Genomic DNA, 27,915 nt, shown 5'->3' with positions numbered 1-27,915 from the left:
TTATTAGACAATGCATTGTTAAAACTTTCGTTACTCTAGAAAGAAATGTTTGCATGTTGCAAAAGTATGGTAATACCAAAGTATCCAGTACGCCTCTGTCATGATGATACATGCTAATGAACATGTATCAAGTACAAATCGTGACTTACCATAATTACAAGTGTAGTGCATCGTTTGAAAGAGACAGTCCACCTTCTCATTTAGAGTTCACTGCTCTTCAATGATTACTCTCGTTCAATCATCCACTACTTCCGTCTTGTTTTATAATGGTTTTAATTACAATTATGTGGTAGAATAAAGTCTGAGAACTCTCTGAAACCCAAAAAGTTTTTAATGGGTGTTCAAACTGAAAAGTTATGCCTGGGGAACCGTTTCTGTGCGATTAACCTCGGTTATTTTAGACTTGCGGGAAACCAGAATAAGAACATCTAAAATCCTTTATTGTCTTTAAAAAGACCAAGGTTGAACAGCCAACAAGCCACTTAACCCATCACTGACTAGTGCAGGTTGTCTCCACACAGATGCAACACGTGTAACAAGGTTTGATAAATAAAGGCTGTTAGGGAGGAAAGGCCTTGCGTTGTGCTTTATTTGTTGTCAAAAGGAACATGAGCACAAATGGTTCACACAGCCTTGAGCATTCAAGGATATACAAATACACAGGCATGACCACACACTGTCTATTAACAGCTAGAACGGAGTTTTTTGTTCCGTTTTGTTCTGTGCCATCAGACTGATGTCTCGGAGACATTCCACGTAAAGCAGAGAAAAATTCCCTGTGGGAGTGTTTGATGAGAAAAACGGTAAGTAAATGTGACAGGTATTGAATAATTTGACACTTGGTTCATATTGTGATCGGTGTCTGGACGTCCAACTGTTTTCAAATGGTCTTAAACTGTCTGAAAGTGGGCATGGGCTTGATATGGATGAATAGAAGTTTAATTGTCAGGAATGTGGGATTTTTGTCGACATGAAGGTTTTAATCACAGGCTTTGTGGTCTGTACCGGCCTTTTAAGTTCTAATTACTCTTGCCTTTGAGCTCACGTAACTGAAAAAATGCACCGCGCATGTAAATACACTAACTAATAACGGATCAGGCAAAACAAATGAACTTTTTTTTTTGATGTTTCTAACAGAGCCTCAGTATGAAATGTTGTTCAGTCATGTTTCATAAGGTGTAAAGGCTTATATAACTATTTTTCTTCGTTCAACCTTTGCTTGGAACAGCTTAATGCTTTATGTTCTAACAACTATTCTAAAAAAATATATATAATGTTTTTGTTGTTGTATAATTTTAAAATTTTTTTAAATCTTCAGTGGTCAAAAAGCTCTGTTTCAGACATTATTACAAACATTTTACATATAAATTCATAATATTGTCATTGTCGTTTGTGACTTCCTCGGGCTCTGAAATTATTCATATAATGCTCATTATTGTGACCCATAGCACATTGTCTCTGCTTCATTAGTGCTAACAGCTTCTTTTCATTCCTTTTTTATCCTTTCTTCCTTCTGGGTCATGTATGTGAGCAGTGGCTCTCCATTCTCCCTCACCATTAATATGAGCATGTTTTAAATGCCCTGTAAGCATTAGATCATAGAAAACCTCTGTGGTTCTTTTTCCTGATTGCAAATCCACTTGAGTGGGACAGAAACATGACCGGCACTCAAACAACCCAATTATATATATATTTTAAAGTGTTTTGGACCCACTGTATGTGATATATTTTGCTGTTTATGATTTGTTTTTGTTTTAATTTCAGGAAGTGTGGTATTTCTTAGCGATGCTCCAATACAAGATTCTGTCCAATACAGTCAAGACAATAATTATTTTCATGTTATGGCTGAAAAACCAAGAAATGACCAACTCAAAATTCTAAAAGTAATTATTTAAAGCTACATGTATATTTAGGCACCACAAAAAATACACAGTATACAATAAAATAAACAATAAAAATATATTTATTTTGAGATTTACTAAAGATTAAATGTAACAATGTTATTTCATTATTAGAAGTTGTTAAATATAAACGAGTTAAAAGCGAGTTTTGGGTTTTGATGTTTTTGAAACTCTTATTTTAGTATCACTGAGATCCTATCATAGTTTGTAATAATATCTTAAATCAGATTTTGTTTTTTAGATATTTTATTTTAAGTGTAATTAAAAGTTTTTTTATTTATACTGTTTATATTCCTGTTTTATTTTTTTAATACATGCAAACTAAAAAAATTGATAGATAATAACTATAATTACACTATTTTGAAAGAAGTCTCTTATGTTCACCAGGGCTGCATTTATTTGATCAGAAATACAGTACTTCCTCAAAAGCAGTAATATTTTGAAATGTTACAATTTAAACAACTGTCGATGTGTGTGTTTGGCCGTTTATCTGCAGCTCTGTTTGTGTTTTGTCTAACATTTTTAATTCAACACATTTTGACATTAACATATTTTAAGTGTAATTTATGTCTGTGAGTTTTCAGCAACCATTACTCAAGAAACATGCATTTCTTATCAATGTTGAAAACAACTGTACTGCTTTATATTGTTCTGGAAACCGTGATACTTTTTCAGGATTGCTTGATGAATAGAAAGTTTAAAAGAAACTGGAAAGTGAAATCTTCTTTACTTTCTCTTTTGATCAATTTAATACATCCCTTCTGAATAAAAACAGACCAAAGAGACCAAAAAACAATATATTGATGGATATTAATGCATCACTCTACAAAATATTAGGATAAATCATCCATTGTACACTACCAGTCAAAAGTTTTTGGACAGTAAGATTTTTCATGTTTTTTTTTTTTTTTAATAAGTCTCTTATGCTTGATCCAAAGTACAGTAAAAACAGTCAGATGTTTACTATTTAAAATAACGGTTTTCTATTTGAACATATTTTAAAATGTAATTTATTCCTGTGATTTCAAAGCTGAATTTTAACATCATTACTCCAGTCACATGATCCTTCAGAAACCATTCTAATATTCTGATGTTCAGTGTTACAAAAGCTTTTAGTTACAGATAAATGCTGAACGTTGGATCTTTCTATTCATCAAAGAATCCTAAAAATGTCTTCAACTGTTTTACATACTGACAATAATATTAAAAGGTTTCCTGAACAGCAAATCAGCTTATTAGAATGATTTCTGAAGGATCATGAGACACTGAGAACTGGAGTAATGAAGCTGAAAATTTAGCTTTGATCACAGGAATAAATATTTCCCAATATTACAGCGAATTAAATGCAGGCTTGGTGAGCAGAAGAGACTTCTTTAAAAAACATAAAAAATCTTACTGTCCGAAAACTTTTGACTGGTAGTGTATCTTAATAATTATTCAAAAATATTTCCTCCAGGTCACTTCACATCCGATCTTCAGCTGATCTACAACCCAACATCCAAGTGTGCTCCATCCATCATGAACTCGAGCACCGAAGCTCCATTCACACACCTCACAGACTGCGCTGAGGTTCAGGTCCCCAGTCAGGTGTTCATGGCCATTGCCGTGGCCAGTCTGAGCGAGAACCTCTTGGTGATTGTGGCCATCATCAAAAACAGGAACCTTCACTCTCCAATGTACTGTTTTATCTGCAACCTGGCCGTGTTTAACACCATCTCCAGCCTCTGCAAGGCCTTGGAGAACATCCTGCTGCTGTTTAAACAGGCCGGACACCTAAGCTCCCTTGGTCTTTTTGAGCTAAATATAGATGACATCATGGACTCTCTACTCTGCATGTGTTTGCTGGGCTCCATCTTCAGCATCCTCGCCATAGCCGTGGACCGATACATCAGCATATTCCACGCGTTACGCTATCACACGCTCATGACCATGCGTCGCGTAGTGGTTACTCTGTCCGCCATCTGGGTGTTGTGTGGCACCAGCGGAGTGCTCATGATCGGGTTCTTCGAGGCCGCCACGGTGAAAATCTTCTTCGTTGTACCCTTCTTCACAGCTTTGCTCCTCATCCTCTTGCTCTACGTACATATGTTTCTATTAGCGCGCCACCACGCCAACAGGATCCAGTCTATGCCGGGCGCTCAGGCGCGCCACAGACAAAGTGGTCTGAGGGGGGCGCTAACGCTCACCATCTTGATTGGGGTATTTGTGGCCTGCTGGGCTCCTTTCTCACTTCATATGCTGATTATGATGATTTGCCCCGAGAACCCCTACTGTGAGTGCTACCGCTCGCTCTTCCAGCTCCACGTGGTGCTACTGGTGAGTCACGCAGTCATTGATCCAGCCATTTACGCTTTCCGGAGCACAGAGCTGCGCAACACCTACAAGAAAATGTTCCTGTGTCCAGCTTCAAGGATTTTTAAAGAATGTGTCTGAGTGAGAAACCTGTTTCCCAGCAGCAAGTTCTTCACGTTATTTAAGGATAAAGTATAGAACTGCTACTTTTTCAAGTGGAAACAAAAGAGGCTGCAGAAGAGATTCAGTTCACAGGTATTGAAAGAACAAACTCCATTTCAATAACACTCAAGTCATTAATGTGAGTTAATGCATTAGGTATCATAAAGTACAGTAACAATAAATAATTTTTATAACAATGTTCATTAATTCGTTAATAATGTTTGCTCACAGTACATTAACCTGTGTAAATTAATAATATAGACCATAAAACGCAATTATTAAATTCTAGGTAACACTTTACAGTAAGGTTTGATTTGTTAACATTAGTTAAATACATTAGTTAACATAAGCCAACATAATGAAAAATACGTCCAAATACTTCCAATTTAATCTTAGTTTATATTAATGAGTAAATTTACTGATACATTTTTTTAAATCAAAAGTTGTGTTAATATTATTCAATGGACATGGCTTTTATAGTTTTGAATATTTTAAAAATTTTTATGTTTTCCATTTTCGTTGTAAGTTTAAAGTTTCAGTTAGTTAATTATTTTTCTATAAAGTTCTTATTAATTTTATTTCATTTGTTGGTACAAACTAGTTAAAGTTTAATGTAGTTATAAAAATAGAAATCACTTTTGATCAATTTAATGCATCCAGCTCATAAACGTCTGGAGAATCTCATTTTATATGTGCTATATATAAGTTGGAGACTCTTGAGACTCTCTCCTGCCTCGTTCTTATCAGAAACTGAGGAAATTAATAATGTACTGTGCTGTACATTATTAATTATTAGAGCCAAATGGGAGGAGCTGGAGCTCTAGCTCCCCCTCGCTGGAGGTAATGGGTGTAGATAGACACCTAACCACACCCTAACCCCTTACCCTATCCTAAACGTAACTCCACCCATTAGTTCACACAGAGGTGGAGCTGGACATCCAGATTGGGGGAGCTGGAGGCCACTCGGCTCTGCAGTGAGCAGTTTAATTTGGTTATTACTGTCAATCATAGCAATGACATATTTAGTGGATTTACTCCCATAATTTTTTACACACGTTTGTCATTCTTGAAACGGTACACATGGACATTTGGTCCTCTTAGACAAACAAAACTTTTCTTCAAATTGTGAATGGATTATGAAGAGAAAACGAGCAAAGGACACTCCTAATACAGCACAGTACATTTGACCGGAAATGACTGAGCTGGCTTGTCTAAAACAAGGAAGTAACTCGTGCATATGGTCAATTAGCGTAGTTCCCCGATGACAACACATGACATTTTATTCATAGCTTTCCATGTTGTCGGACTCAGAGGTAGCGCCTAAAGGTGCCTTCACGCCATATCGGAATTCCCATAATTACGAGATTCCAACTTGTAACAAGCATTCAGGTCCTTGTAGAACTCGTAATTACAACTTGTGAACTGGGAGCCTTCTGATAGCTACAAGTTGTACCACATGACCGATGTACCACCTGACCAGCGTAGGCTCTGTTTAGGCGTTTATAGTGTTACCATAGAAAAGCATAATTCCGAGTCTGAGGACATGAACAGCTCAAAGTAGAACGTCACATGTTGTCATCTCGAAATTACTGTAATTACATATGGCGTGAACGCAGCATTAGTAGCGCCAAAATGAGCCTGGCGGCGGTCACGTGGTGCATCTGTCACTGGTCCAAGTCGTAACTCAGAACATTCCGAGTTTACAAGTTGTAATTACAAGTTCAGAAGCACACGAGGGTTTTGGCATTGATAGTGTTGCCATAGAAACTCATAATTCAGATAGAGTAGAATGTCATGTTTTCATCTCGGAATTACGAGATGGCGTGAATGCAGCATTATTATAAAGTAGAAAAAAAAATGTTTAAAAAACACAATACATTAACTAATGTCAATAAATTGAATACTAATACAATAGATGAATGCAGGAAATTCTATATTTGTCCACAAACAAGAAATCGAACGAAATCATAATATACAAGTTCAAAGAATTACCGACCAATTTAATTGCAGTAAAAAAAGACAAAATCAGAAGACTAGACAAAATATGTAAACCATTTACATAATATTTGCATATATTACATACACCGCACATGCTTTTCTAAATTCATGAAAATGTATTTTTTATTATGAAATAATACAAAAGTAATAAAACGTCTTTACTATTTTTGTGCGTGACTTTTAACTCACAGTGACACAAAACAATAACTGTCTGCTTACATGACTATGAAATGTATCATTTCATTAGTTAATTTACACAAATATTTTGTACATGCATACGGACAGTATTGAGGTACATATATTGTAAAACTTTCCCAAATGTACTACAATATTATTCACAACAGTCTGTATGATTCTATACCGTTTCTATACTACTTTGCATTATTATGTTTTTGTTTGTTATGTCTGCTTATGGTTGTGTTTCTGTCCTCTGTTTTCTTTTCATTAAAAAGAAAGTATCTAGAAACAAACACATTTCTAATCCACATATTAATATTAAAGCTATTTTGTGCACAAAATATCACTCCATCGACCTGACGACTAGGGATGTGTCTGAATAAGGGTTGCCAGGTTTGGATAGAAAACCTGTTCAATTGCTACTCAAAACTAGCTCAGTCGCGTTCCGAGGGTAAAATACACGTTGCTGTTTTTTTTTTTTTTTTGGCAGGGATCTCCTGGTAAAATTTGCATTCCAGGGGCTAAATGTCACGTTATTGGGGTCACTTCAACCCGCGGACATGAAAAACAACAGGCAGCAATAGTGTTAAAGTAGCCCAATTCTGCTGGAAAAATGCGGACTTGGGATCACTGGCCCGAATCTGAATACGGTGTTCGGACAGGAAACTGTACCACGGAACCCCTAAAGGGAATAAATACAAGGCTGACGGGAAAAAATATAGTTCAGTGCTTTCTCTCGCAATTATACCGCAAATATACTGTATATAAATTGCGGGCATCGGGAGCCGCTTTTTAGCCTACTTTTACTTTAAAGATTTTTAAACACATTTTACAAGGTTAGATGTTTTTCACTGGTGCTCAGGATCTGCAAATCATTTGCCTTCGTCCTATCAGTCATATCTGCTTACTCTGTTTATGTGGTAAATGAAATTTTATGTATTGTAATGTAACAGGCTACTGCTAGCAAGCAGCTAACCAAGTTCCTTTAGTGGCTCCATAGAACACATTATTTGTTTTCCGTGCCTTTACAAATACAAATTCACTATTTTGCCACATCCATACCGATGACTGTCCCTTGCTAAGGAAGAATTCCTATAATAAAAATACAGTACATATAACAAAATGCCACATTATGAACTCAGTATTTTACAATAACACAGCATGAAATATCCACTGTTACATCAAAACATTTCACATGATGAGGTACATGGAAAAGCTTGTACAAACCTTCCCTAATTAAGAGGTTCAGGCTTCACTTTACCTCCAACCCTCCTCCACTGCAATTATGCACCAATCCATCTATCTATGCACACATTCATCCATCAGTTCGTCCCTTCAGGTTCTTCCAGGAATGCTGTTCAATATTTGCTGACCAGGTTCCAGAGACTGCGTAGTCTGTCACAGCAGAAGATCTCTTTAAAGGTCTTTCTCATCTCTTGGCTCCTGAGCGCATAGATCAGTGGGTCAATCACAGAGTTACACATGATGAGTATCAGGTACATGTTAAAGTGTGACATAAAGCAGATACAGTAAATGTTCCGTGGGCAGGAGATCATGAGGATGAGATGGAGAAAAAATGGCGCCCAGCATACAATGAAGATGCCCAATAGTATAGTAAGGGTGACGGCACCTTTCATGCTAGCTCTCTGCCTGATGTTAGCGTTATAGCCCGGCAACGCCGCCATGCGTTTGACATGCGAACGGGCCAGCAGGAACATGTGGCTGTAGAGCGACGCCATCATCAGCAGCATGGCAAAGAACATGGCCACCAGGCACACCACCACAGGCTTAGTGTCAGAGTAGATGATGAAGATGATCCCACAACCCGTGGAGAAGGTCCAGATGCTGCTGATGAGAATCCCAGCTCGCCGTACGGTCATTATATTATGGTAGCGAAGAGCGTAAAAGATAGTCACGTAGCGATCCACGGCAATTGCTAACAGGCTCCACATAGATGCTACCACAGAAATGCAGATGAGCGAATCGAAGACGTTATCCATCTGACGAATGAAGTGATCCTCAATCACCAAGCTTCTGTTTGCCAGCAGGTGGATTACTATTGTCTCCCATGCATTGGACACGCTCACCAACATGTCGGCCACTGCTAGGCTGCAGACGAAGAAGTACATGGGCGAGTGGAGGTTCTTGTTCTTCACGATGGCAAGGATGACCAGGATGTTTTCAAGCAGGCTGATGAGGCCCAGTGTAAGGAAGACCTCAGGGGCAATGTGCACCTGCTCACAGGCGGCTGAAGCACTCGACTTGGGCCTCCTCGACTCATCGCTGTGGTTTGTGTAACTCAAAGACGAGTTTGGAGAAAGTGTGGGCCACTCTGAGGAGTTCATGACCTTATGTGGTATGGACTCGAGTGAATGGACGCTCAGGGTTTGGTAACAGGTGATGTTAGATACATAATGCTGCACCCATGTACATCTGCTGTAAAGAAAGAGAGTTGTTGTGAGAAATGCCCAGAAGCATGTGACCAATATCTGTTGTTTTTAAAATAATAACTGTTTAAATGACAGAGATAAATTGCAGAATAAAACGTTTCACACTCTACAAACTCATGAAAACCATTAATCCATCATGCTCTCAGTGTCAAAATCTCAATACTGATTTTATTTCTTGAAATTCAGAGTTTATATTTTACAATGTTGATTTAACATCTTGCAATTCTACCTTTTTTTTTTTAAATATTGTGAGCTTAGCCTATAGATTGCAGTTTTGACTGCTTACAATTTGATATGTTACATACCACATTTCTGACTTTTATTTCTCCAAGTTGAAAGTTTACATCTTAGATCCTAGATAATTGTGATATGTTAACTTGTGAGATATAAACTTGTAATTGTGAGGAAGTCTTTTTAATTATAAGGCAGAAAGGTTTGATTTTAGTCTGATTGACTAAACATAATCTGACATACACTATTTATTTTACTGTTTATGAGAACCAGGACTGTCACAGAAATTGACGAAACTCTAGATTGTAATAAATTTCGCTTTCGCCAACCTAGGGACGCCAGTTAAGGTAGTGAATTTAACTTTCACCAACCTAGGGAGGTGAAACAGGGTAGTGATGGGTACTCATGTCACAGCTGACGTTATGATTCTTGGATCGTGTCAGTTAATGTGTGGTTATGAGTACATCACATAAGAAAGATTGGTGGGATCTCTAACTTGTAGAACCTCTTCTGTATTATCAACACAAGGAAGACACAAGTTGTAATAAAATAAATTTTATTAACAAAAGATAGACAAGAGTAATCAACAACTACTAAATGAATACCATGAATGAGAAAGGAATGAAGTGCATAAGATGCATAAAATGCAAGTGATAATGTTGGATATTGCTATGTCAGAGCTACGTTATCTGGAAAGATAAACTGTTGCTACTCTGAAACAAATAAGGTGAATAACCTTACTAGGCATCAAACAAATATGTGTAATATTTGTTATCAACTGCAATCAGCTATATAATATCTAATGTAAATTAGAAAATCATATACTGATAATATACAACAATGCCAAGGTCTCTGGAAGAGGTTTGGAAGTGATATTTACGTTCTCTGTGGTTGATGAGCAGTCCGGTGGCGGTGACTTCTTCCACTGGTTGCGCTGGTGGCAGTACAGTGGGGAAAAGAGCAGGAATCCGTTTCGACAGCCTTGAAGATGAAGCGCTGTAGGATGCTGATCTTCTGGAGCACCAAGGGTCCTAAGATCTGGAACACGCAGATGTGGCCCTGGAGTAGGTGCTGAAGGTCCCTAGCTTGGAACACGCAAGCAAAAGTACCTGAAGTGAAGGTTTGCTCACCGAAGCTTAACCTTGTTGCAAATGTCTGTGTCTCTTCTGCCTCTCTGGGCTAGAGACTCAGAACTTGGTCAATCCGCTTTGTCTCTCTAGGATGGAGACTCAGGACGCTGCATCTGTTGTTGTCTCGCTGGACGAAGACTCTGAACGTAGACTATCTCTTTCCTCGCAGGCTAGAGGCTCAGAACATGGTCGTATCTGTTGCTGCCTCAAAAGCTGGAGACTTGGACTTGGTATCTGTTGTTGTCTCACCTTTGCGGGCCAGAGACTCAGAACGAAGGTTGATCTGTTGCTGCCTTCCCTGCAGCAGGCTGCAGACTCAGAACATTGGTGTTTCTGTTAATGTCCCCTGGACGTGCCAGAGACTCAGAACGGGGTGTTTCTGTTGTGTCTTTCCCCTATGGGACTCAGACTCAGAACGGGGGTTTGTTCTGTTGGTGTCTTTTCCTTCACAGGTAGCAGACTCAGAACAAGGAGTGTCTTTTGGAAGGGTACCTTTATCCCTTTCCGATGAGGAGGAGGTCACAGGCCAAAACCCTTAGGAATCAGTCTCAAGGTGGGTGAAGGGCATTCTGACCAATAGGAAGTTCTGTCCTTCCCGGGATTTATACCAAAGGTCTTCTTCTTGTGCTCTAAGAGATGTCTGGCTGTTGTCATGGCGTTGGACAGTTTGCTTATGTTAGCTCACCAAGATCCAATCAAAATGTAGCAAACCTCTGTCCACTATGGTGGTCAGGGAGGGGCCCCCTTGCCATAAACTGGGCCCTGCAATGTGCTGTCCACTACAAGATAGATTTCAGTGATATCTTTGAGGCAGCAGGATCTTTTCTGGATACCTTTCCTTAAAGGGATAGTTCACCCAAAACTGAAAACTCTGTCATTGATTACTCATCCTCATGTCGTTCCAAACCCGTAAGACCTTTGTTTATCTTCAGAACACAAATTAAGATATTTTTGATGAAATCTGAGAGCTTTCTGACCCTGCATAGACAGCAACACAACTGACATGTTCAAGGCCCAAAAAAGGTGGTAAGGCAACACATTCTCACTCCCTTGGTCAGGACCCTTTAACGTCACTTTTTGATGCACAGGGTACCCCTTTAGCATTGTTTTTGGACGTGCAGGGTCCTCCATTAGTTGGTCCTCCAACCTTTGGTGTCAATATACTGACGCAAAAGGCATTGGGAATTTTATTGTCATGATTAAATTATATATTGGGTAACAATATTGCAATTATTGTATATATGATGAGGTGTGAGTTTTCAATGTAAACAGTCACAACAGTTTTATTGACATAACATTATTTACACATTTATAAGCACATAACGCAACCCCTGCCACTAAACCTTCTATTTTCAATAAAACATAAGATGTAACAGTCAGATACAACTACAGTCCCAATTTATTAAAAAATATTAATATTCCAAGTCTTCTGAGGCAAAATGATTGATTTGTGAGAGGAATAGATACGTTCACCATCTCCATCCACCATAAAGCTCATACTGTGTGCAGTCTGTGCTCAAATTAAAAAATTGCTGCCAGAAGAAGCATTACGTCAGCTTTGGTTGTGAAATGACATTGGCTTTTATGTGTCTTGTGACGATTGTGTCATGCTGAAGTACGGGAGTATCTTTTTGATTGAGATGTGAGCACGTTAACCGAGCAGGGTAATTTTTTAGCGATTAAAGCCTTATGTTTTACTCTCTTCTTTGCATAAAGATATGGCTTCAGAAGACTTGGAATGTAACATGTCTTATTTGTAATACTTTGATACTGCTTTTTATGGTCAGGTTTTGCAATAAATACTTGTGACTGTACCTTTATTTGTGTAACGCGGAGTGAAAGACGAGAGGCGTGCGGATCCACTTGCGAGCTTTTATTTATAGGACGTGACAAAGACATGGTCGTACAGGCAGGGTCGAAACAGGAGCAGACAGGAATATAACATGCAATCGTAGAGAATAATCCAATAAGCAAGAGCGAGAGTTTGAAAAGGCAGGCGGCGTACGGTCGAAAACGGGGTGGGCCAGGCAAGAGAACTAAACACTGGGAAACAAGGAAACTAGGAAACGCTAACGAAACAAATACAACAATACAACAATCCGTGAAGTGCACTGGGAAGGACCGGGGCTTTTATAGAACGCCTGATTGGTCACGGGAGCTGACGCAATCAGTGCGGTGGAGGATGGGAGATGCAGTCCGGAGTGTGGTGCAACAGTCAGAGTGTGTAGGTGAGGTGAGAGTGACATCTGGTGGTGAGCGGACAACGGGACACCAACCAGATTCGTGACAATTTGCCTGTTTCATGTTTTATTTTGTTCGAAAGTGGGTAGGTTTATGGTCGGGGTGGGGTTAGGTTCTCCAATGAAAAGTATAAATTTATATAAAATTATTTCTATTTTTACAAATTAAGGCAAACAACTGAAAGCAATGGAGGACCCTGCATGTCGAAAAGTGACGCTAAAGGTACCCTGTGTGTTAAAAAAGACGCTAAAGGAGTACCTTGAGCATCAAAAACATCAATATATGATGAGTTGGGAGTGGGAACGTGTTGGTTAAGGACATCGTTAAAATAGTCCATGTGACTATTTTATGAGAAGAAGAAGAAAGAAAGAGAGAAGAAATTGTTGAATAAAGTCATTATTTTTGTTTTCTTTGCGCACAAGAAGTATTCCCGTAGCTTCATAAAATTTCAGTCGAACCACTGGTGTCACATGGACTATTTTGCCTTGAACATGGTAGTTGTGTTGCTGTCTATGCAGGGTCAGAAAGCCCTTGGATTTCATCAAAAATATCTTAATTTGTGTTCCAAAGAACAAAGGTCTTGCAGTTTTGTGACAGTAATTAATGACAGAATTTTCATTTTTGGGTGAACTAACCCTTTAAATACCAACACACAATACAGCTTGTGCATACAGCAGTTATTGACAGCAATGTCTGCTATAAACCTTTGGAAAAGGAAACATTAAGACCATCCTAGGGAACCTAGGAAATCCCTTAGATACACTACATCAGGCTAATCGCTGCTGTGCGTCACTTTACACTTACATGACTAGAGGTAGTACAATGGAGGTCAGCATGGAGTCAAGAACACTGATTGTGTCCTGCTGTGCTGAGGTGGATGAGTCTTATGCAGACATCCTTCCCATTAATGCATTTGGTGCCATTACCATTTGGGGTAATGGCAGCCTAGTAGTTCCTGCTCAGGGGTTTCTACATGAGCGATTTTATCCTGGTAGGAATCTTATTGTAACTAAACACTCAGCTTGCAAGATTGGCCATGCAATTACGTTACTGGAAGTCACACAACCAGGCAACCTACAGATCTGCAGCTCATTACCCAACGGGAATTCCAGTCCAATTCCAATAAAAAAAATGACGTCAAAAAACAAGTCAAATATGCAAATCCCCAAAAAATTTTTTTTGACATGATATTGATTTGATGTAAACCAATCATATGGCCTACATACGCATTAAAACAAATTCAGTGTGGGATTGTTTTCACCCAATTACCACTAAAAAGAAAAATCTGTCCAAACTGAGTTTGGACACTCTTGAGTAAGGAAACATACGTTGCTCATAACGACACCAGTCAATCTGATACTAAAATATATCTGCATCCCTGATATTTGCTTCAAAATATTTGATTATTATCTTTTTTTCAAAAGCCTAAGTGGTCATTCTCCTCCTCTCAGCTGTTTAAATGTGAAATGTGTTTGTAGGTTTATTTATAGAATTTTAAACAACCATTATTAGTTTCCTCTAGAATAAAAATGCTTGATCAAACAATTTAATATAAGCCAATCAATATAAGCCTATATGAGGGAATTTAATATTGAATCACCGCTGAAAGAGATCATGTTTGGTCAAGGACTACACTTCGACTATGTCAATGAAGCATCTTTATGGAGTACTGAGGCTATTACAGACACATTCTAAGCTATAACACTACTAGTTAACACTATTTAACAGCCATGCTCTGACAAACACTACAGTATGATGAAAATAAAACAGACTTTAAGTTATCCCACATTCAGCCCACCTGATGATCTGTGCACAGCACTTTATCTAGGAAGGTTATGCTTGTTTATAGTGAACCAAACTGAAAAAATAAAATGTAATTCAACAAAAATGTGAATAAGATCTATTTTTATCATATGCTGTTGAACTGTTGGTTTGTTTCTCAGTGTTTGGTACCAAGCCTCTCATCATGTCTTCTCATTAAAATCCCCTTCTTCTTAAAATTAAGCTGTTTTGAATATTTGCTGTTTTTAATCTTTTTAATCCATGAAATCACAGCTTATTGGACTCAAAACAGTGGATGAATCAAAGTATATCCCCAATAGTCCTTACAAGTGACATATTGATTTTAAAGCTTGCTTTGGTGGCATTAAAGATGCTTGTCGTTTCATTCTCTGATAGGTGTTTATTGATTATTGCACCCCTTCATGTTAATTCACCAGAGTAACAGGTATAAAATAGAAACGGACATTTCAACACACATGCACGTGTAAACACACACAAACACCCAGAAAAGGAGCCTAAATGAGAGAGAAATCATCCATCTCTCAACCATCTTTGACTCTAGATGTCTCTATTTCAGGTTGTCAGACGTGACACTGAACATTAGGTCAGAGGTCACATCCTGTGGGGAGCTTGTAATGAAAAACTCACACAATGTGAGCAGTCCTCATCCAGACAGATTGTTTATTACCATTTTTACCATCTTAGTCGCTCAAAAAATCAACTTACTTTATGCCCTCAGAAAGAGAGCATATTATATAGACATGAAAAATGCATTCAGATGCACATAATCATCATACACCCACACAATCAATAAAATGAAACTATATGTGCATACACACTTGTTGTGAAGTTAACAGTAATTCATAGAGGGCCAAGACATTTTGACCTTTCCTGAATCCAAAGACATGATTCACAAGTCTTGTGACAGAGCATCAATATTCAGGAGACGGTCTGCCTCTATTCGATAAACCACACTTAGTGAGTGGATTTGTCAAACACAGTGGAATAGCATTCAAACACTCCTAATGCTCTATGACAGCTGATTTGGATTATAAAAAGCTGCCTCTTGGTGCATTACATTTTGACAAGGACATAAGTGGTGTTATAAATCTCAGTCTGTAGCAGCCCCCTGACAATTCTCACAAGCAGGTGTGCAGTTCAAATGCCTCCACCTCGAAAATATAAAAAAGAAGTTATATTTAAACGTTTTGTACAGAATTCGTGTGTAACCAAAGTAAGTATGCAGCTATTATTCATTCAGTTACGTTATATAAAGTTGACAGACACAAGCTAGTATCCTGTTGCTGAGGTGGAAAAAATTGTTGCAAGAAATGACACGTGCAGTCAATCAAAATCAATCTAAACATAAAACTCTGTCTACATAATAACAACAACAAAAGTACAACAGCAATATATTGTATGCTATAAAATGAAATAAAGCAATAAAACAACAAATGAAACGACAAAATAATGACTAAAAAGGCTATAGCAAATAAAACCGCCAAAAAAGAAGAAGCAGGGGCAAAAGAAATTTTACTCACATCGCTAAGCATCGCTGGAAGTGGTTTACCGCGTATTTGGAAGGTGAATGATCTAATGCAAAAGCTGTGTGAAGACTGCTGTAGAATTTCTCAGCGCGCGTTCATATAACACCGCGCGCGCTCCACCCCCGCACGGAGTCGTGCTCTGTCCCGGGCACTGACGGTGTTTGCACTGTCGAGCATCTTAAATCTTGACCTTAGGGATATTTTAGTCTCTAGTCATAGGCTACTAAAATAAAAACAGTTTATGTGATATTGACAGTACGCAACATTACAATGGTAAATGTACACTCTTATGTTCGTTTTCATGTTTCGGGACAGGATGTTGGCAATTTGAAACAATACCGGTATTAGAGCGCATTTTGATTGTATTGTTTTAATAAAAGGCAGCTACGGAACACCTGGGCACTTCCGGTCTGCTTAGAAGGTTGAGCTGATGTCCAGAACTTAATACCTGCAGCTCTGTGACGCTTATCGAAACTCAAAACAGGAAAAGGAACTCCGAAGGAGTTGATTAAATAGAAAAACAGAAGGAAAATTTTCCTCAGTTCTGTGTGAAGAAAAACATGGAAACGAACACCTTATGTGCCGGCACTTTCCATGAATAGGTTACTGGAGTTCCATTTATATTTTTAAAGCATTAGTGGCACAAATCCTGTGGTTTACCCACCTTTTTCTTGGTGTAAGAGCAGTACAGCCATTTGTAAATTTTATGGGTGTGGCTTCGGGTCTCATCTGCGTCCAGCTATTTTTAGCTGTGCAAAACAACTTGTTTTTCTGGTTGATATTGCAAATTGGTGCGTCTTACCGCATTATTTTTTATGTATTATCTTAATTATGAGCACTGATTTTACCATTTACTCCATAGTGTTATTCTTCTAGTTCTCGTTGAGTGTTTTCACAATGTGTCATCAAAGCCACTAGAAGGCAAGCCTGCAACCATTAGCCAAAAAAGCGGCTAAAGCTAACGCTTCTGGTCTGGCAATACGTGGAAAAAGAGACCACAGGCCATTTTGCTGGTTAGGTATGTTTTGAAGCATGGCTGCTGGTTTGAGCTGGTTTAAACTGGTCCTTAGCTGGTTATAAGCTGGTCATATGCTGGTCTGGTCCTGAGCAGGAGTTAGTTGCTTAGGACCAGCACATGACCAGATAAGGACCAGCTTAAACCAGCTCAAACCAGCAGCCATGCTTTAAAACATACCTAACCAGCATATGCTGTTTTTTTTAAAGGGTATTTAGAGGAAACAGCTTATTATTTAATGAATCAACAGCCTATCTGCTAATCTTCAACATGTTTTACACTAAACAATACTTTTGGATTGAACTGTTTTTAGAGTTTACCATGAAAAAATGCTGTTGTATAAGAAAAGTCACAGACTTTTTGCGACAGGTGGGATTCAGCTTATGGCACTTCTTATTCATTCCTGTGGTATCCGTAAAATTGAGTGTTGCTCAATCTGACTGAAATTCAGTGACGTCAAGGCTGTAATGTGATTGGTTATTAAGGGACACGTGATACATATTGTCCGTTAGGCTTTCTCCAATAGTAAGTGATACAGACCCTCCCATCTCCCTATAGTAAGACAATCTCTGCCGTCATCAATCGGCCATATTGGTGGCACTGAGCATAAACAGTGCCACTGAATAAAATGAAACTTGCATATTTAGCTGATTATTGCTGCTGAAAATGGTCAATTATTGTCTTGTTTTGGGCTGTACTAATCGGTCAGACGAGGAAAAACATTTGGAGTACTATAGACTGCCAAAAGTTATAAACAAATCAAGGAGAAGAGTGCAAAAATATGTCCGAGGAACAAAAGGCGATTGTGGTTGGACAAACTAAACCAAGATTTCCAGGGCAAGAATCTTGACAACATTGTGTTTGTTCTTATAATTTCCAGTAAGGCAGGTGAAATATTAGGCTAATATCTTAATTAATACTGCTCATAGGTATCTTTTTTACCTATTAACTTTAGTTTGTCAAAACATTGCACCCTTTCCTGCTTACTAGGTCCTTCTCTATGTGATTCAGCAGCTTCCACATGTTTTTTCCATGGTTCAGACAGCATAATTTTCCATGGTTTAGACAGCATAAATTAGCAGAACAGCGTATTCAGTAGTACAGTAACCATGCAATACATGCTGTTGTTTACAACCAATATGGCCGCGCTAAACCCTCTATAATATAAAACAGGTATCCACCTTATTTTTCAATGTGGAAGGAAAGCCTATGGGTGAGACTTCCTGTTTAAAAAATGAGAAGAATAACAGTATGCGGTAAATGGTAAAACTGTTTGCACTGCAAACCAGTGTGTTCATAATTAAGATAGTACATTAAAATAATATAAGACACACCAATTTGCAATATCAAGCAGCAAAATGTGCTGTACAGCTAAAAATAGCTAAACACGGATAAGACCGGAAGCGGTCACGAAAAATAAGGTGGATAAACCCAACTTGAGCAGATGGCAATCAGTTTATTTATTTATTTACTTTTTTTTTTTTTTTAAACTCACAGTTAGGCTAGGTGTAATGATACACATCATGCATATTTAGGGCAACTGTATATTGGATTCAGATGAGAAATTCTTTTAAGTGCGTCCCACTGGTACATTTCAGAACTTTATATTCCTAATCTACAGGGGGCAAGAACCTTTTCATCACAACTCTCTCAAAATACCTGTTAGATGTGGCCTTGCGGAAAGAACATGACAAAGGGAAAATATGTGGTTAATGAAGAAAAATGAAAATTAATCTCATGGTCAAATGTGTGAAGTATGACTAGACAGTTACATAAAAAATATTACACCTACAATATAGTTAAAATCATTAACCTTTTATTATACATAGCCAGTGGCCACCCACTTGTACAAATGTATCACTCCATCACTCTCATCATCTTTACATGAACATTTTGAATCATCTGTCTCAACGTATTTCGAGCTTTGTGCATTATTCAACTGAAACAAGTGGTTTTGTCTTTTGTCTTCTCATACTTGTTTTACACAAACTTGTGGCGTTCAAGTCAGCTCAAGTGTTGCTGTCATCAAGGTTGTATATAATAAAAACTGAAGCTGTTTTCACAAATTCATTTTATATTTTTGTATATCTCCAACTCACAAGAGCTCAAATTTCACCTTGACAGGTCCTGACCTAGTCTGACATCCATCATTTCTCTCTCAGGCAGGTTTGTAAAAGCTCTGTGCCTTCGACCTTGCCATGAGTAAGATCAGACTTGGCAGTCTATGGACTGAGAGGTCAATGTACTTATAAAAAGTGTCAAAAATCCCTGCCGGAAGGACTTTTTGCCCACCAACCAGCACTTTCAGAAGAGATTTACACAGAGTGTAATGAGGACTGATTAGATCTGATTTAAGTTCTTCAACCAATCACTGTTGATGTGTTATGCTTGATTTGATGTATACACTATATACAGTTGAGCAGTGTTTATTTAAAGGGGTCATCGGATGCTCATTTTCCACAAGTTGATATGATTCTTTAGGGTCTTAATGAAAAGTCTATAATATATTTTTGGTTCAAAATTCTCAATGGTTGTGTAAAACAACACCCTTTTTACCTTGTCAAAATGAGCTCTGCAAAAATCATCCCATTCTGAGGGATTGTTCCTTTAAATGCAAATTAACTCTGCTTGCCCCGCCCCTCTCCTTCTCTCTGTGGAGTAACCAGCTGCTCAAAAGATTGTTTACTTTAGCTGCATTTAGCGCATTTAGCCATGAGACTTGCTAACTAGCACGTTATTAGGAAAGGTGATTGCAGAGACTCATAAGAAAAAAACCTTCAGCGGCTCAGATGTCGGGAGTAAATGATGACCACTATGTTCATTATTACATCCAGCAACACAACACCACAATCGCCCAGTCGGAGATATTCTTGTCGAACTTACATCCCTGCTCTGGCATCGAAACAATGGAGGTCGGACTGTTACAGCTGATCTGAGGCAAAACGCTCATGTCAATCAACTATCGTGGGAGCGGCCTCTGACACCACACCGACAGGCATCTGAGAATTGCTCGATTTGAAAAAGGGGATATTATTTTTACAGGTTAATTAAAAACCACTGCATGGATTTTTATCATTATAGGGTAGATTTGTACATACACTGCCAACACATATTAATGTTCAAACAACATGTAAAAGTGAACTTTACATCCGATGACCCCTTTAAATACAGCAGTTGTAGGCTACTTGAATATAAATACCCATTAGTATGTATAATCACTCTTATTTCATACTGTTTTCAATATGTAGTTAATTGTATGTGATTCATTCATATGACATATTTAACATGGTGACCTCTTCAAAGTAATTGCCCAGAGCTGTTGCTTAGTGACCCTACTCATCCACATAAGAATGTTTTAATCTGATTATAAATAGTCAGTTATGTTAACCCAGTTATTCATGTCTCGTTTCACACTAATGGCCATACTGGTCATGAGATATTGATCATAAGATGTGGTTTGAGGCCCTCAGGCTAAAAGAGTAAGTACCGGAACACTATTGCTGCTCAGCTCTGTGTGCCCTCATATTTTCAAGTCAAACGAAATGTATGATGACATTTTATGAAATTGCCATTATCTTGTTTTTTGCTTTCCTCTGGTTGTCTAATCCTCTTAATTTTCTTTGAATTTAGTTTTTTTGATTTGACTCAGGAAACCACTTTCTGTCATATTAACTGACAAGATGATAAGACTTTGTTGCATAACGAAAAAAATCAAAGGGAGACAAAAGCCAGTGGGAGGGATGCCCATGATGTTGATTCATTTATAAGTACAACTTGATGAAGGTAGCATAATTGTTTAGGCAGAGACCTAGATGATTAAAGGGAGAAGGCAGCGTTTGTTGCGAAGGACATTACTGTGTCATGTTGCAGCAATCCACAGAGAATTAGTGATTGCTTCTCTGCACCTAGGAAATCAAACAAACAATTATGCAAAAAATAAAATCATAAAGAATGCTCCAACTGACCTATCCTAATCTACGCAAAGGCCATCATCAAAATAAAAGGTTTTTGAATGGAGAGGGCTTTTCTGAGAGCTCTAAAGCAGCGATCAGAGGAAGACCCTGAGATATGATTCACTGAATTCACATTTTTAGTATAAAGCATTAAGTACAACACAGTGAAGAGTAAAAAGAAGTACAATAATCAGTCAAAGAGTGACAGTCTAGGCTAGATAAATACAAATTTTAAATAATTATTAATAGAAATAGCTATTAAAGTTGTAATGCATTTTTGTTAGCATGGATATTTGTAAGAAGTAATTGTTAAAAATATGAATGAATAATGAATGTTTTATATAGGCCTATTTATATAAAAGACACACACACGTATATATATAATATATATATGAATGAATTAATATATATGAATAAATATGAATGATAATGAATATTATATATATATATATATATATATATATATATATATATATATGAATTAATAAATATGAATAATGAATGTTATATATAGGCCTATCTATCTATCTATCTATCTATCTATCTATCTATCTATCTATCTATCTATCTATCTATCTATCTATCTATCTGTCTATCTATCTATTACTGTTTTCACATTCCAGACGTTAGCTAAAATGAAGATTAAACCGTTGGCTCTTTTCTACTACTTGAGTTTATGGAGAAACTGAGTCTGATCCGCGTTTCCCCCATTTTGCCTCCATCTAGTGGAGAAAAAACGAAACTGCAGATTTATACATAATATCCAGTCAATCAGTCAAAAAACGATTGCTTTGATGAAATGGCTTAGAGAATGACAGAAATACAAATATAAATCTCCACACAAAAACTGCACGATTACCTTAATATACATATAATAATACGGAAAAGAAGAAAATCCAGAGGGATTTAGAACAGAGTAAAATAATATAATAATAAAAAACAAAATAAAAGTTTTTAAAATAAAACAGAATAAAACATATCTTGAACCCTTTTTTGTTGTTGAAAAAAGTGTTAAAAGTGTATTTACATTTAGATTCGCTCACACTGCATCAAATTGTTTTTACGTGCATTTTGTGCAGCGTTGAGCATTTTAACCAATCAAACGCGTTTCTGTTGAATTTAGAAATGCATTGGCCAATCAGAGTCGCTTAGATTAGTCAGCGCTGAAACTGCCGTATGTATAATGATTTTTTTTTGTCATAATATTGCAGTTTTATGAGCTCCTGGTTTTTAAATGTAGCTATAATTTAGATACAATATTATTTAGTCTATTGTTATTGATTAAAGTAATTGGGTAAATTTAAGTATTTGACATTAAAGACAGCATAGTATGGTGATTAAAATAAAACGGTGATTTAAATTGCCCTCACAAATGTAAAACATGCCCTTGGAATTCAATTCCAAGGAGAAAGGTTAATTTCTGGCCCTGGTGGGTGGAGAGAAGTTCAAGACTTTTTCAAGTCCTCGAGCATAAACATGCCTGCCCCCAAATGACTACACTTCCCATGATGCCGTGCGCAGCAGCTCCATGTGGATATGTGTGGTGAACGTGCGTGTACATGACATGTGTCTGGCGAGGTATGGAGCGCTGCGAGGACTCTCCCTAAACCCACTGCAGACCTTCGAGAGGTGAATGTAAGTTTCTACGCGGTTTCTAACAAACTATTTCGATCTTTTTCTTCCGGCTCATACGTTTGGTGTTGTTTCAGCTTTTCTGGCTGTGTGTCTGATCCTGTAGGAGTGGCGAAGCAGAGTGTGTTAAAGTTTAGATCAGGGCCATGTTAACTTGAGCTCTAGTGATTTTAGTTCTAAAAACGCCTGCTTGTCCTCTACAACAACCTCAATGTCATACATAGAAGACCACCATATAGAGGTAATGCTTGAAGTTGGGAGCAGACTGGTGTTAATTCCTAAATTAATTCAACAATATGCCAGGAATTTAGTGCTGGACTTCTGGTGGATTAAATGTGTTGAAACTGTTGTGACTGACTAATCTCTGTAACTAAAACTAAACAAAGCACACATTTAGTTTTTCAGCTGAGATGCTTGGTATTGCTTAGGAGTTGAGAAACATGTCAAAATTGTGTTGAAAGCCTCTTACATTTAAAGGACTGAAGAAAGTTTAAGGGAATATTCAGTACTACTAGGGAATACTCATTACTACAAAAATGATAAACCGATAAATAGTCAAATTTAGCTAATTGATTAACCTAATTAATCTCTGGAATTACAGTACTTTGTCTTTAACCTGATCAGTCTGGTGGTTGACAGAGAGCCATGACCCTTACCTAACCCAACCAATGGCATGCGTTTATCATGTTCAACCAGGGTGACTTTTGAATCATTACTAATGTCTAACTAACACTAATCATATATAGTTAACTTTAAAACTTACAATATCATGTTAAAAGTTGCACTGCAATAACCTAATATAGATTCAACATAGTACTTAAAAAAAAAAAAAAAAAAAAAAAAAAAACCAAAAAAAAAAAACTAAATGCATTTTGTCTTTATCAAAGTAGCCACATTTTGTCGAGATTAGTTTTAGCCCAACTTGTACTTAAGAAATAAAATTAATTGGTAAAATCATTTGATTATTATAAAATCATTCAACAATTTTCATATAATTAATATGCAAAATTGTTTAGAAAATAAAATTGGTAATATTATTTAATTATTATAAAATCATTCTACAATTTTCAAATTGTATTAAATAACACACATGTAAAATTGTATTTGTATTTAAAATAAAATATTTTAAGCAATTTATACTTTTATATTTGTAATTTCATTGTAGCTGTAGGCCAACTTGTACTTAAGAAATAAAAATAACTGGTAAAATTATTTGATTAATCTAAAATCATTCTACAATTTTCAATTTGTATTAAATAATATACATGTAAAATTGTGTGTGCAAAATAAAATTAATTGGTCAAATTATTTAATTATTAAATCATTCTACAATTTTCAAATTGTATTAAATATTATATATATGTAAAATTGTATTTGTATTTGCAATAAAATATTTTAAGTAATTCATACTTTTATATTCATAATTTCAAGCCTCTAAAATGAAAACATTTTGAAAATCAAAAGAAACAAATTCAATCAAGTGAGACTTTTGTCTGTATATAACCAAACTTTTGACAGTTATTGTAGTACATCAGCCAAATGTTAATAATGTGGGTGTAATTGTTTGTAATTGGTGTGTCCAGGTCCTGTAGGTGGCGTTCTGTAGGTGGGGGAGGCGATGCAGCGGCTGTGGGCTCCAGTCACGGTGCGGCGCGTGGTCCTGCTGCGCTCCGCGTACCTGGGTTACACCTGGGCTGTGCGTGAGCTTCCTGTGACCGTCCGGACCTCACGCTGCTTCAGTTGCACTAATGTCATCAGGACGAAGGAGGGCCGCAAAACCTCCACGGAAGAAGAATCACAGATAAACCCTCCACAGAGTCTAGCAGGGACTGAGGGGCTTTATGCGACTGATACGGGGTCTGACCCTCAAAATAAGGCTGAAGTAGACCCTCTGCAGGACAAGTCTATCGGGCTTTTTCAGAGGTTTAAAAAGACGTTTAAACAGTATGGTAAAGTCTTGGTGCCTGTGCACATCGTCACGTCCACTGTGTGGTTTGGGAGCTTTTATTATGCTGCAATGAAGTAAGTGAACATCAACATAGTAACACAACCTCTTGACAATTAAAACAATGACAAGTGCCAAGTTCTATTTTAGAACTTATTCTGTTTCTGTTGTGACTTGTCCAGCTTGTCAGCTGTTGATTCAGTTTTTTTTTCCAGTCTAGTCAGTGTTTTATTTTTGTTTATTGGTTAATTCATATATTAGAAATATTTTTAGTTTTGCGTCTTTGTGCTTTACAAAGATAACGTTCTGGGAGTTAATTGTTATTATTTTCATGTAATGGTAGATAAATTATTTTGGTCTGAATTATTTTCATTTATTGGTCGATAGGTGGTTGAAAATAAAAGTATACACTATTTTCTCAAAAAAACAACAACAACTAAAAACTAAAATAATTTTAAATGCTACAGCTGAATATAGGCATTACAACATTATAATGTAAAGTATAAAAATAAATATACATTTTTAGTTTTGCTAAATATTGCATTTAACAGTGTTTTTAAATTATTAGATTAACTTGAATTTAAGTAATTTAAGTGAATGTTACAAGATTTTTAATGTTTTTTTTTTTTTGTCTCTTCTGCACTCCTACATTTATTTGATCCACAGTACAGCAAAAACAGTAACATTTTAAAATATTTGTACTATTTAAAATAACTGTTTTCTGTTTTAATATATATATATATTTTAATGGAATTTATTCCTGTGATTTCAAAGCTGAATTTTTAGCATCATTACTCCAGTCATATAATCTTTCAGAAATCATTCTAATATTCTGATTTGCTGCTCAAAAAAACATTTATTATTATTCATTTGTTGAAAACATCTGAGTGGAATTTTGGAGAGCTCAGAAGAACAACGTCACTGAATTAGAAATCTTTTGTAACATTATAAATGTCTTTATCATCACTTTTAATCAATTTAAAGCATCCTTGCTACATAAAAGTATTAATTTCTACAATTTCTTCTTTAAAAAATAATTCAAAATTTATTCAAATAGAAAGCAGTTTCTATTCTTTTTCACAATATTACTGTTTTTGATGTATTTTGGATCAAATAATGCAGGCTTGGTGAGCAAAAGAGACTTCTTTAAAAAACATTAAAAAAACTTACCGTTCAAAAACTTTTGACTAGTAGTGTACATGACAACAAGGTTAATGTAAATAAAATGCACGATTAAATCAAAGATAAATTTTAAAAAATCTCAACCAATATGGTGCTTATATATTGTGCATCATGCAATAAATGTAGCTTTATAAATATAAACTATTTATGTATGCAATTGAGCTTCTTATGCATATTTCTTTGTTGTCTTGTAGTACATAATGGGCTTTAATAGTTTTGAATTCAGTAAAGTATAAAAACTGAGCTGCTTTTGCTTCAAATGATCAAAACATACAGACTAAGCGCACTGGCATTAAGGTGAGGCTGGCAGGGAGGTCGAGTTTTACCAGATAAAGTCTGTCTGAGCTTCAGCAGGTCAGACAAGCTTTAGCAGCATCATCTGGACAATCAAGTACTGCTATACAAACAACACTTGAAGGTTACAAAAGCAAATCATCACTCTCTTGTAAAAATACACAAGTGACATGTTAATGCTTGTGTTTCCCTGCAGAGGGGTGAATCTGGTCCCGTTTTTGGAGTTCATCGGTTTACCGGATTGGATTGTGGGAATTTTGCGAGATTCCCAGGGAGGCTATGCACTCACAGCCTATGCAATGTATAAGGTATATAAACAAAAACCTAACTGATATGAATTTAAAAAACACCTTTGACCACAAAACCAGTCATATGGATCAGTTTTTGAGATTGAGAAATTGAGATTTATACAACATCTGAAAGTTGAATAAATAAGCTTCCCATTGCTGTATGGTTTGTTAGGATAGAAGAATATGTGGCCGAGATACAACTATTTGAAAACCTGGAATCTGAGTGTGCAAAAAAAAAAAAAAAAAAATATTGAGAAATCGCCTTTAAGGTTGTCCAAATCAAGTTCTTAGCAATGCATATTACTAATTTAAAAATTTACGGTAGAAAATGTACAAAATGTGTTCATGGAAAATGATCTTTATTTAATATCCTAATGATTTTTGGCCCATACAGTGTATTTTTGGCTATTGCTACAAATATACACATGCTATTTAAGACTGGTTTGGTGGTCCAGGGTCACATATGTGATATATGATCAATCAATTTGTCTATCTGGTCACAGCTCGCAACTCCTGCACGATACACCGTTACACTGGGTGGCACGTCCCTGTCTGTACAGTACCTCCGCAAACATGGATACCTCTCCACACCTCCGCCCGTTAAAGAGTACCTTCAAGACAAAATGGAGGAGACCAGGGAACGGCTGACTGAAAAAATGGAGGAGACAAAAGAGAGGTTTTCAGAGAAGATGGAAGAAACCAAAGAACTGCTCTCAGGACGAATGGAAGAGACCAAAGAGCGCTTCTCCGAGAGAAAAGACAAGCTTTCTGAGAAACTGCAGGAGACGAAAGACAAAATGACGTTCCGTAAGAAAGCCGACTAGGCTGCGTGGCGATGGGAAGAGATGCATCACTAAAAACAGTACTCAAAGTGTACTGTGGAATGTTTTCACACAATCAATAATTTCTGTCACAAGGTAACTGGTGTTGATTTAAAGGGATAGATTAGCTGAAAATGATTAACCTTCTCCTGCAGAACACATAATGATTATGCCCATATGATGCCAAGTCAGTCGAGTCCAAAACAATATTGGGCCCCGTTGACGTTCATTACATTGACAGAAAAGTCTTTTGTGTTCTTACAGGTTTGAAACAACACAAGGGTGAGTAAATGATGACAGAATTTTCATTTTTGACTGTACTATCTCTTTAAGGTACTGAATGTTCACACACAAGAACTGCCATCAAGTCAAAATGGTTTCCATGCACTTATAGGGAGAATTCACCCAAAAATGAAAATTGCCCCATGATTCACTCATCCTAGGTGTATATGACTTTCTTCTTTCAGACAAATACAATCAGAGTAATATTAAAAAATTTCCTGGCTCTTCCAAGCTTTATAATGGCAGTCAATGGCTGTTGAGATTATGAAGTCCAATAAAGTGCATCCATCCATCATAAAAAGTACTCCACATTGTTTCTGGGGGTTGACAAAGGCCTTCTAAAGAGTCGATGTGTTTAAGAAAAATATCCATATTTGAAACTTTACAAACCGTAATTGAATGCAGGAGTGCAGAGGAGAGAGCAAAATAAAACACCAGTCATAAATTAGAAGTACAAAATGATTTTCATATAAGCCAAGAAGCAGCTGTTTTTTCTTTGCTGTAAACAAAACTTGGTTCTTGAGAGACTAACATATTCTCACCAGAATGCCTTTTTATGATAAATGTATGCATTTTCTTGAACTTCAAAA

General features: G+C 36.9%; 3 protein-coding genes across 4 annotated transcripts; 2 read left to right on the top strand and 1 right to left on the bottom strand.

Annotated features, from left to right (window-relative positions):
* The first annotated feature begins 740 nt into the window (after positions 1-740).
* On the top strand, positions 741-4,352 carry mc2r (melanocortin 2 receptor). Its single transcript, XM_051132038.1, has 2 exons — positions 741-803; positions 3,358-4,352. The coding sequence occupies exon 2, from the start codon at positions 3,420-3,422 to the stop codon at positions 4,332-4,334; it is 915 nt and encodes a 304-aa protein (XP_050987995.1). The 5' UTR covers positions 741-803; positions 3,358-3,419; the 3' UTR covers positions 4,335-4,352.
* Positions 4,353-6,271: 1,919 nt separating this feature from the next.
* On the bottom strand, positions 6,272-15,974 carry mc5rb (melanocortin 5b receptor). 2 transcript variants are annotated; one of them, XM_051130494.1, is made up of 2 exons: positions 15,906-15,974; positions 6,272-8,966 (listed from the first exon to the last, which is right to left on the bottom strand). In XM_051130494.1, the coding sequence occupies exon 2, from the start codon at positions 8,873-8,875 to the stop codon at positions 7,889-7,891; it is 987 nt and encodes a 328-aa protein (XP_050986451.1). In that variant the 5' UTR covers positions 8,876-8,966; positions 15,906-15,974; the 3' UTR covers positions 6,272-7,888. The 2 variants fall into 2 exon arrangements, with proteins under 2 accessions (XP_050986451.1, XP_050986450.1); XM_051130493.1 differs by having other exon boundaries at positions 6,272-8,963; positions 15,906-15,968.
* A 6,416-nt stretch (positions 15,975-22,390) lies between these two features.
* Positions 22,391-27,193, top strand: fam210ab (family with sequence similarity 210 member Ab). The gene is made up of 4 exons (XM_051131959.1): positions 22,391-22,514; positions 24,095-24,533; positions 26,129-26,240; positions 26,726-27,193. The coding sequence occupies exons 2-4, from the start codon at positions 24,130-24,132 to the stop codon at positions 27,044-27,046; spliced, it is 837 nt and encodes a 278-aa protein (XP_050987916.1). The 5' UTR covers positions 22,391-22,514; positions 24,095-24,129; the 3' UTR covers positions 27,047-27,193.
* Positions 27,194-27,915: the final 722 nt, after the last annotated feature.

This window comes from Labeo rohita, chromosome 16 (genome assembly GCF_022985175.1).
Source record: "Labeo rohita strain BAU-BD-2019 chromosome 16, IGBB_LRoh.1.0, whole genome shotgun sequence".
Taxonomy (NCBI): domain Eukaryota; kingdom Metazoa; phylum Chordata; class Actinopteri; order Cypriniformes; family Cyprinidae; genus Labeo; species Labeo rohita.
Note: the sequence above shows the minus strand (reverse complement) of the source record. Positions and strands in the feature narration are given on the sequence as shown.

Bases quoted from the DNA above. Each gene is read 5' to 3' on its own strand.
- fam210ab (XM_051131959.1), top strand. From the start codon at position 24,130: ATGCAGCGGCTGTGGGCTCCAGTCACGGTGCGGCGCGTGGTCCTGCTG. The intron at 24,534-26,128 runs GTAAGTGAACAT...GTTTCCCTGCAG, and splicing joins TTTTATTATGCTGCAATGAA to AGGGGTGAATCTGGTCCCGT. The intron at 26,241-26,725 runs GTATATAAACAA...ATCTGGTCACAG, and splicing joins CAGCCTATGCAATGTATAAG to CTCGCAACTCCTGCACGATA.
- mc2r (XM_051132038.1), top strand. From the start codon at position 3,420: ATGAACTCGAGCACCGAAGCTCCATTCACACACCTCACAGACTGCGCT.
- mc5rb (XM_051130494.1), bottom strand. From the start codon at position 8,875: ATGAACTCCTCAGAGTGGCCCACACTTTCTCCAAACTCGTCTTTGAGT.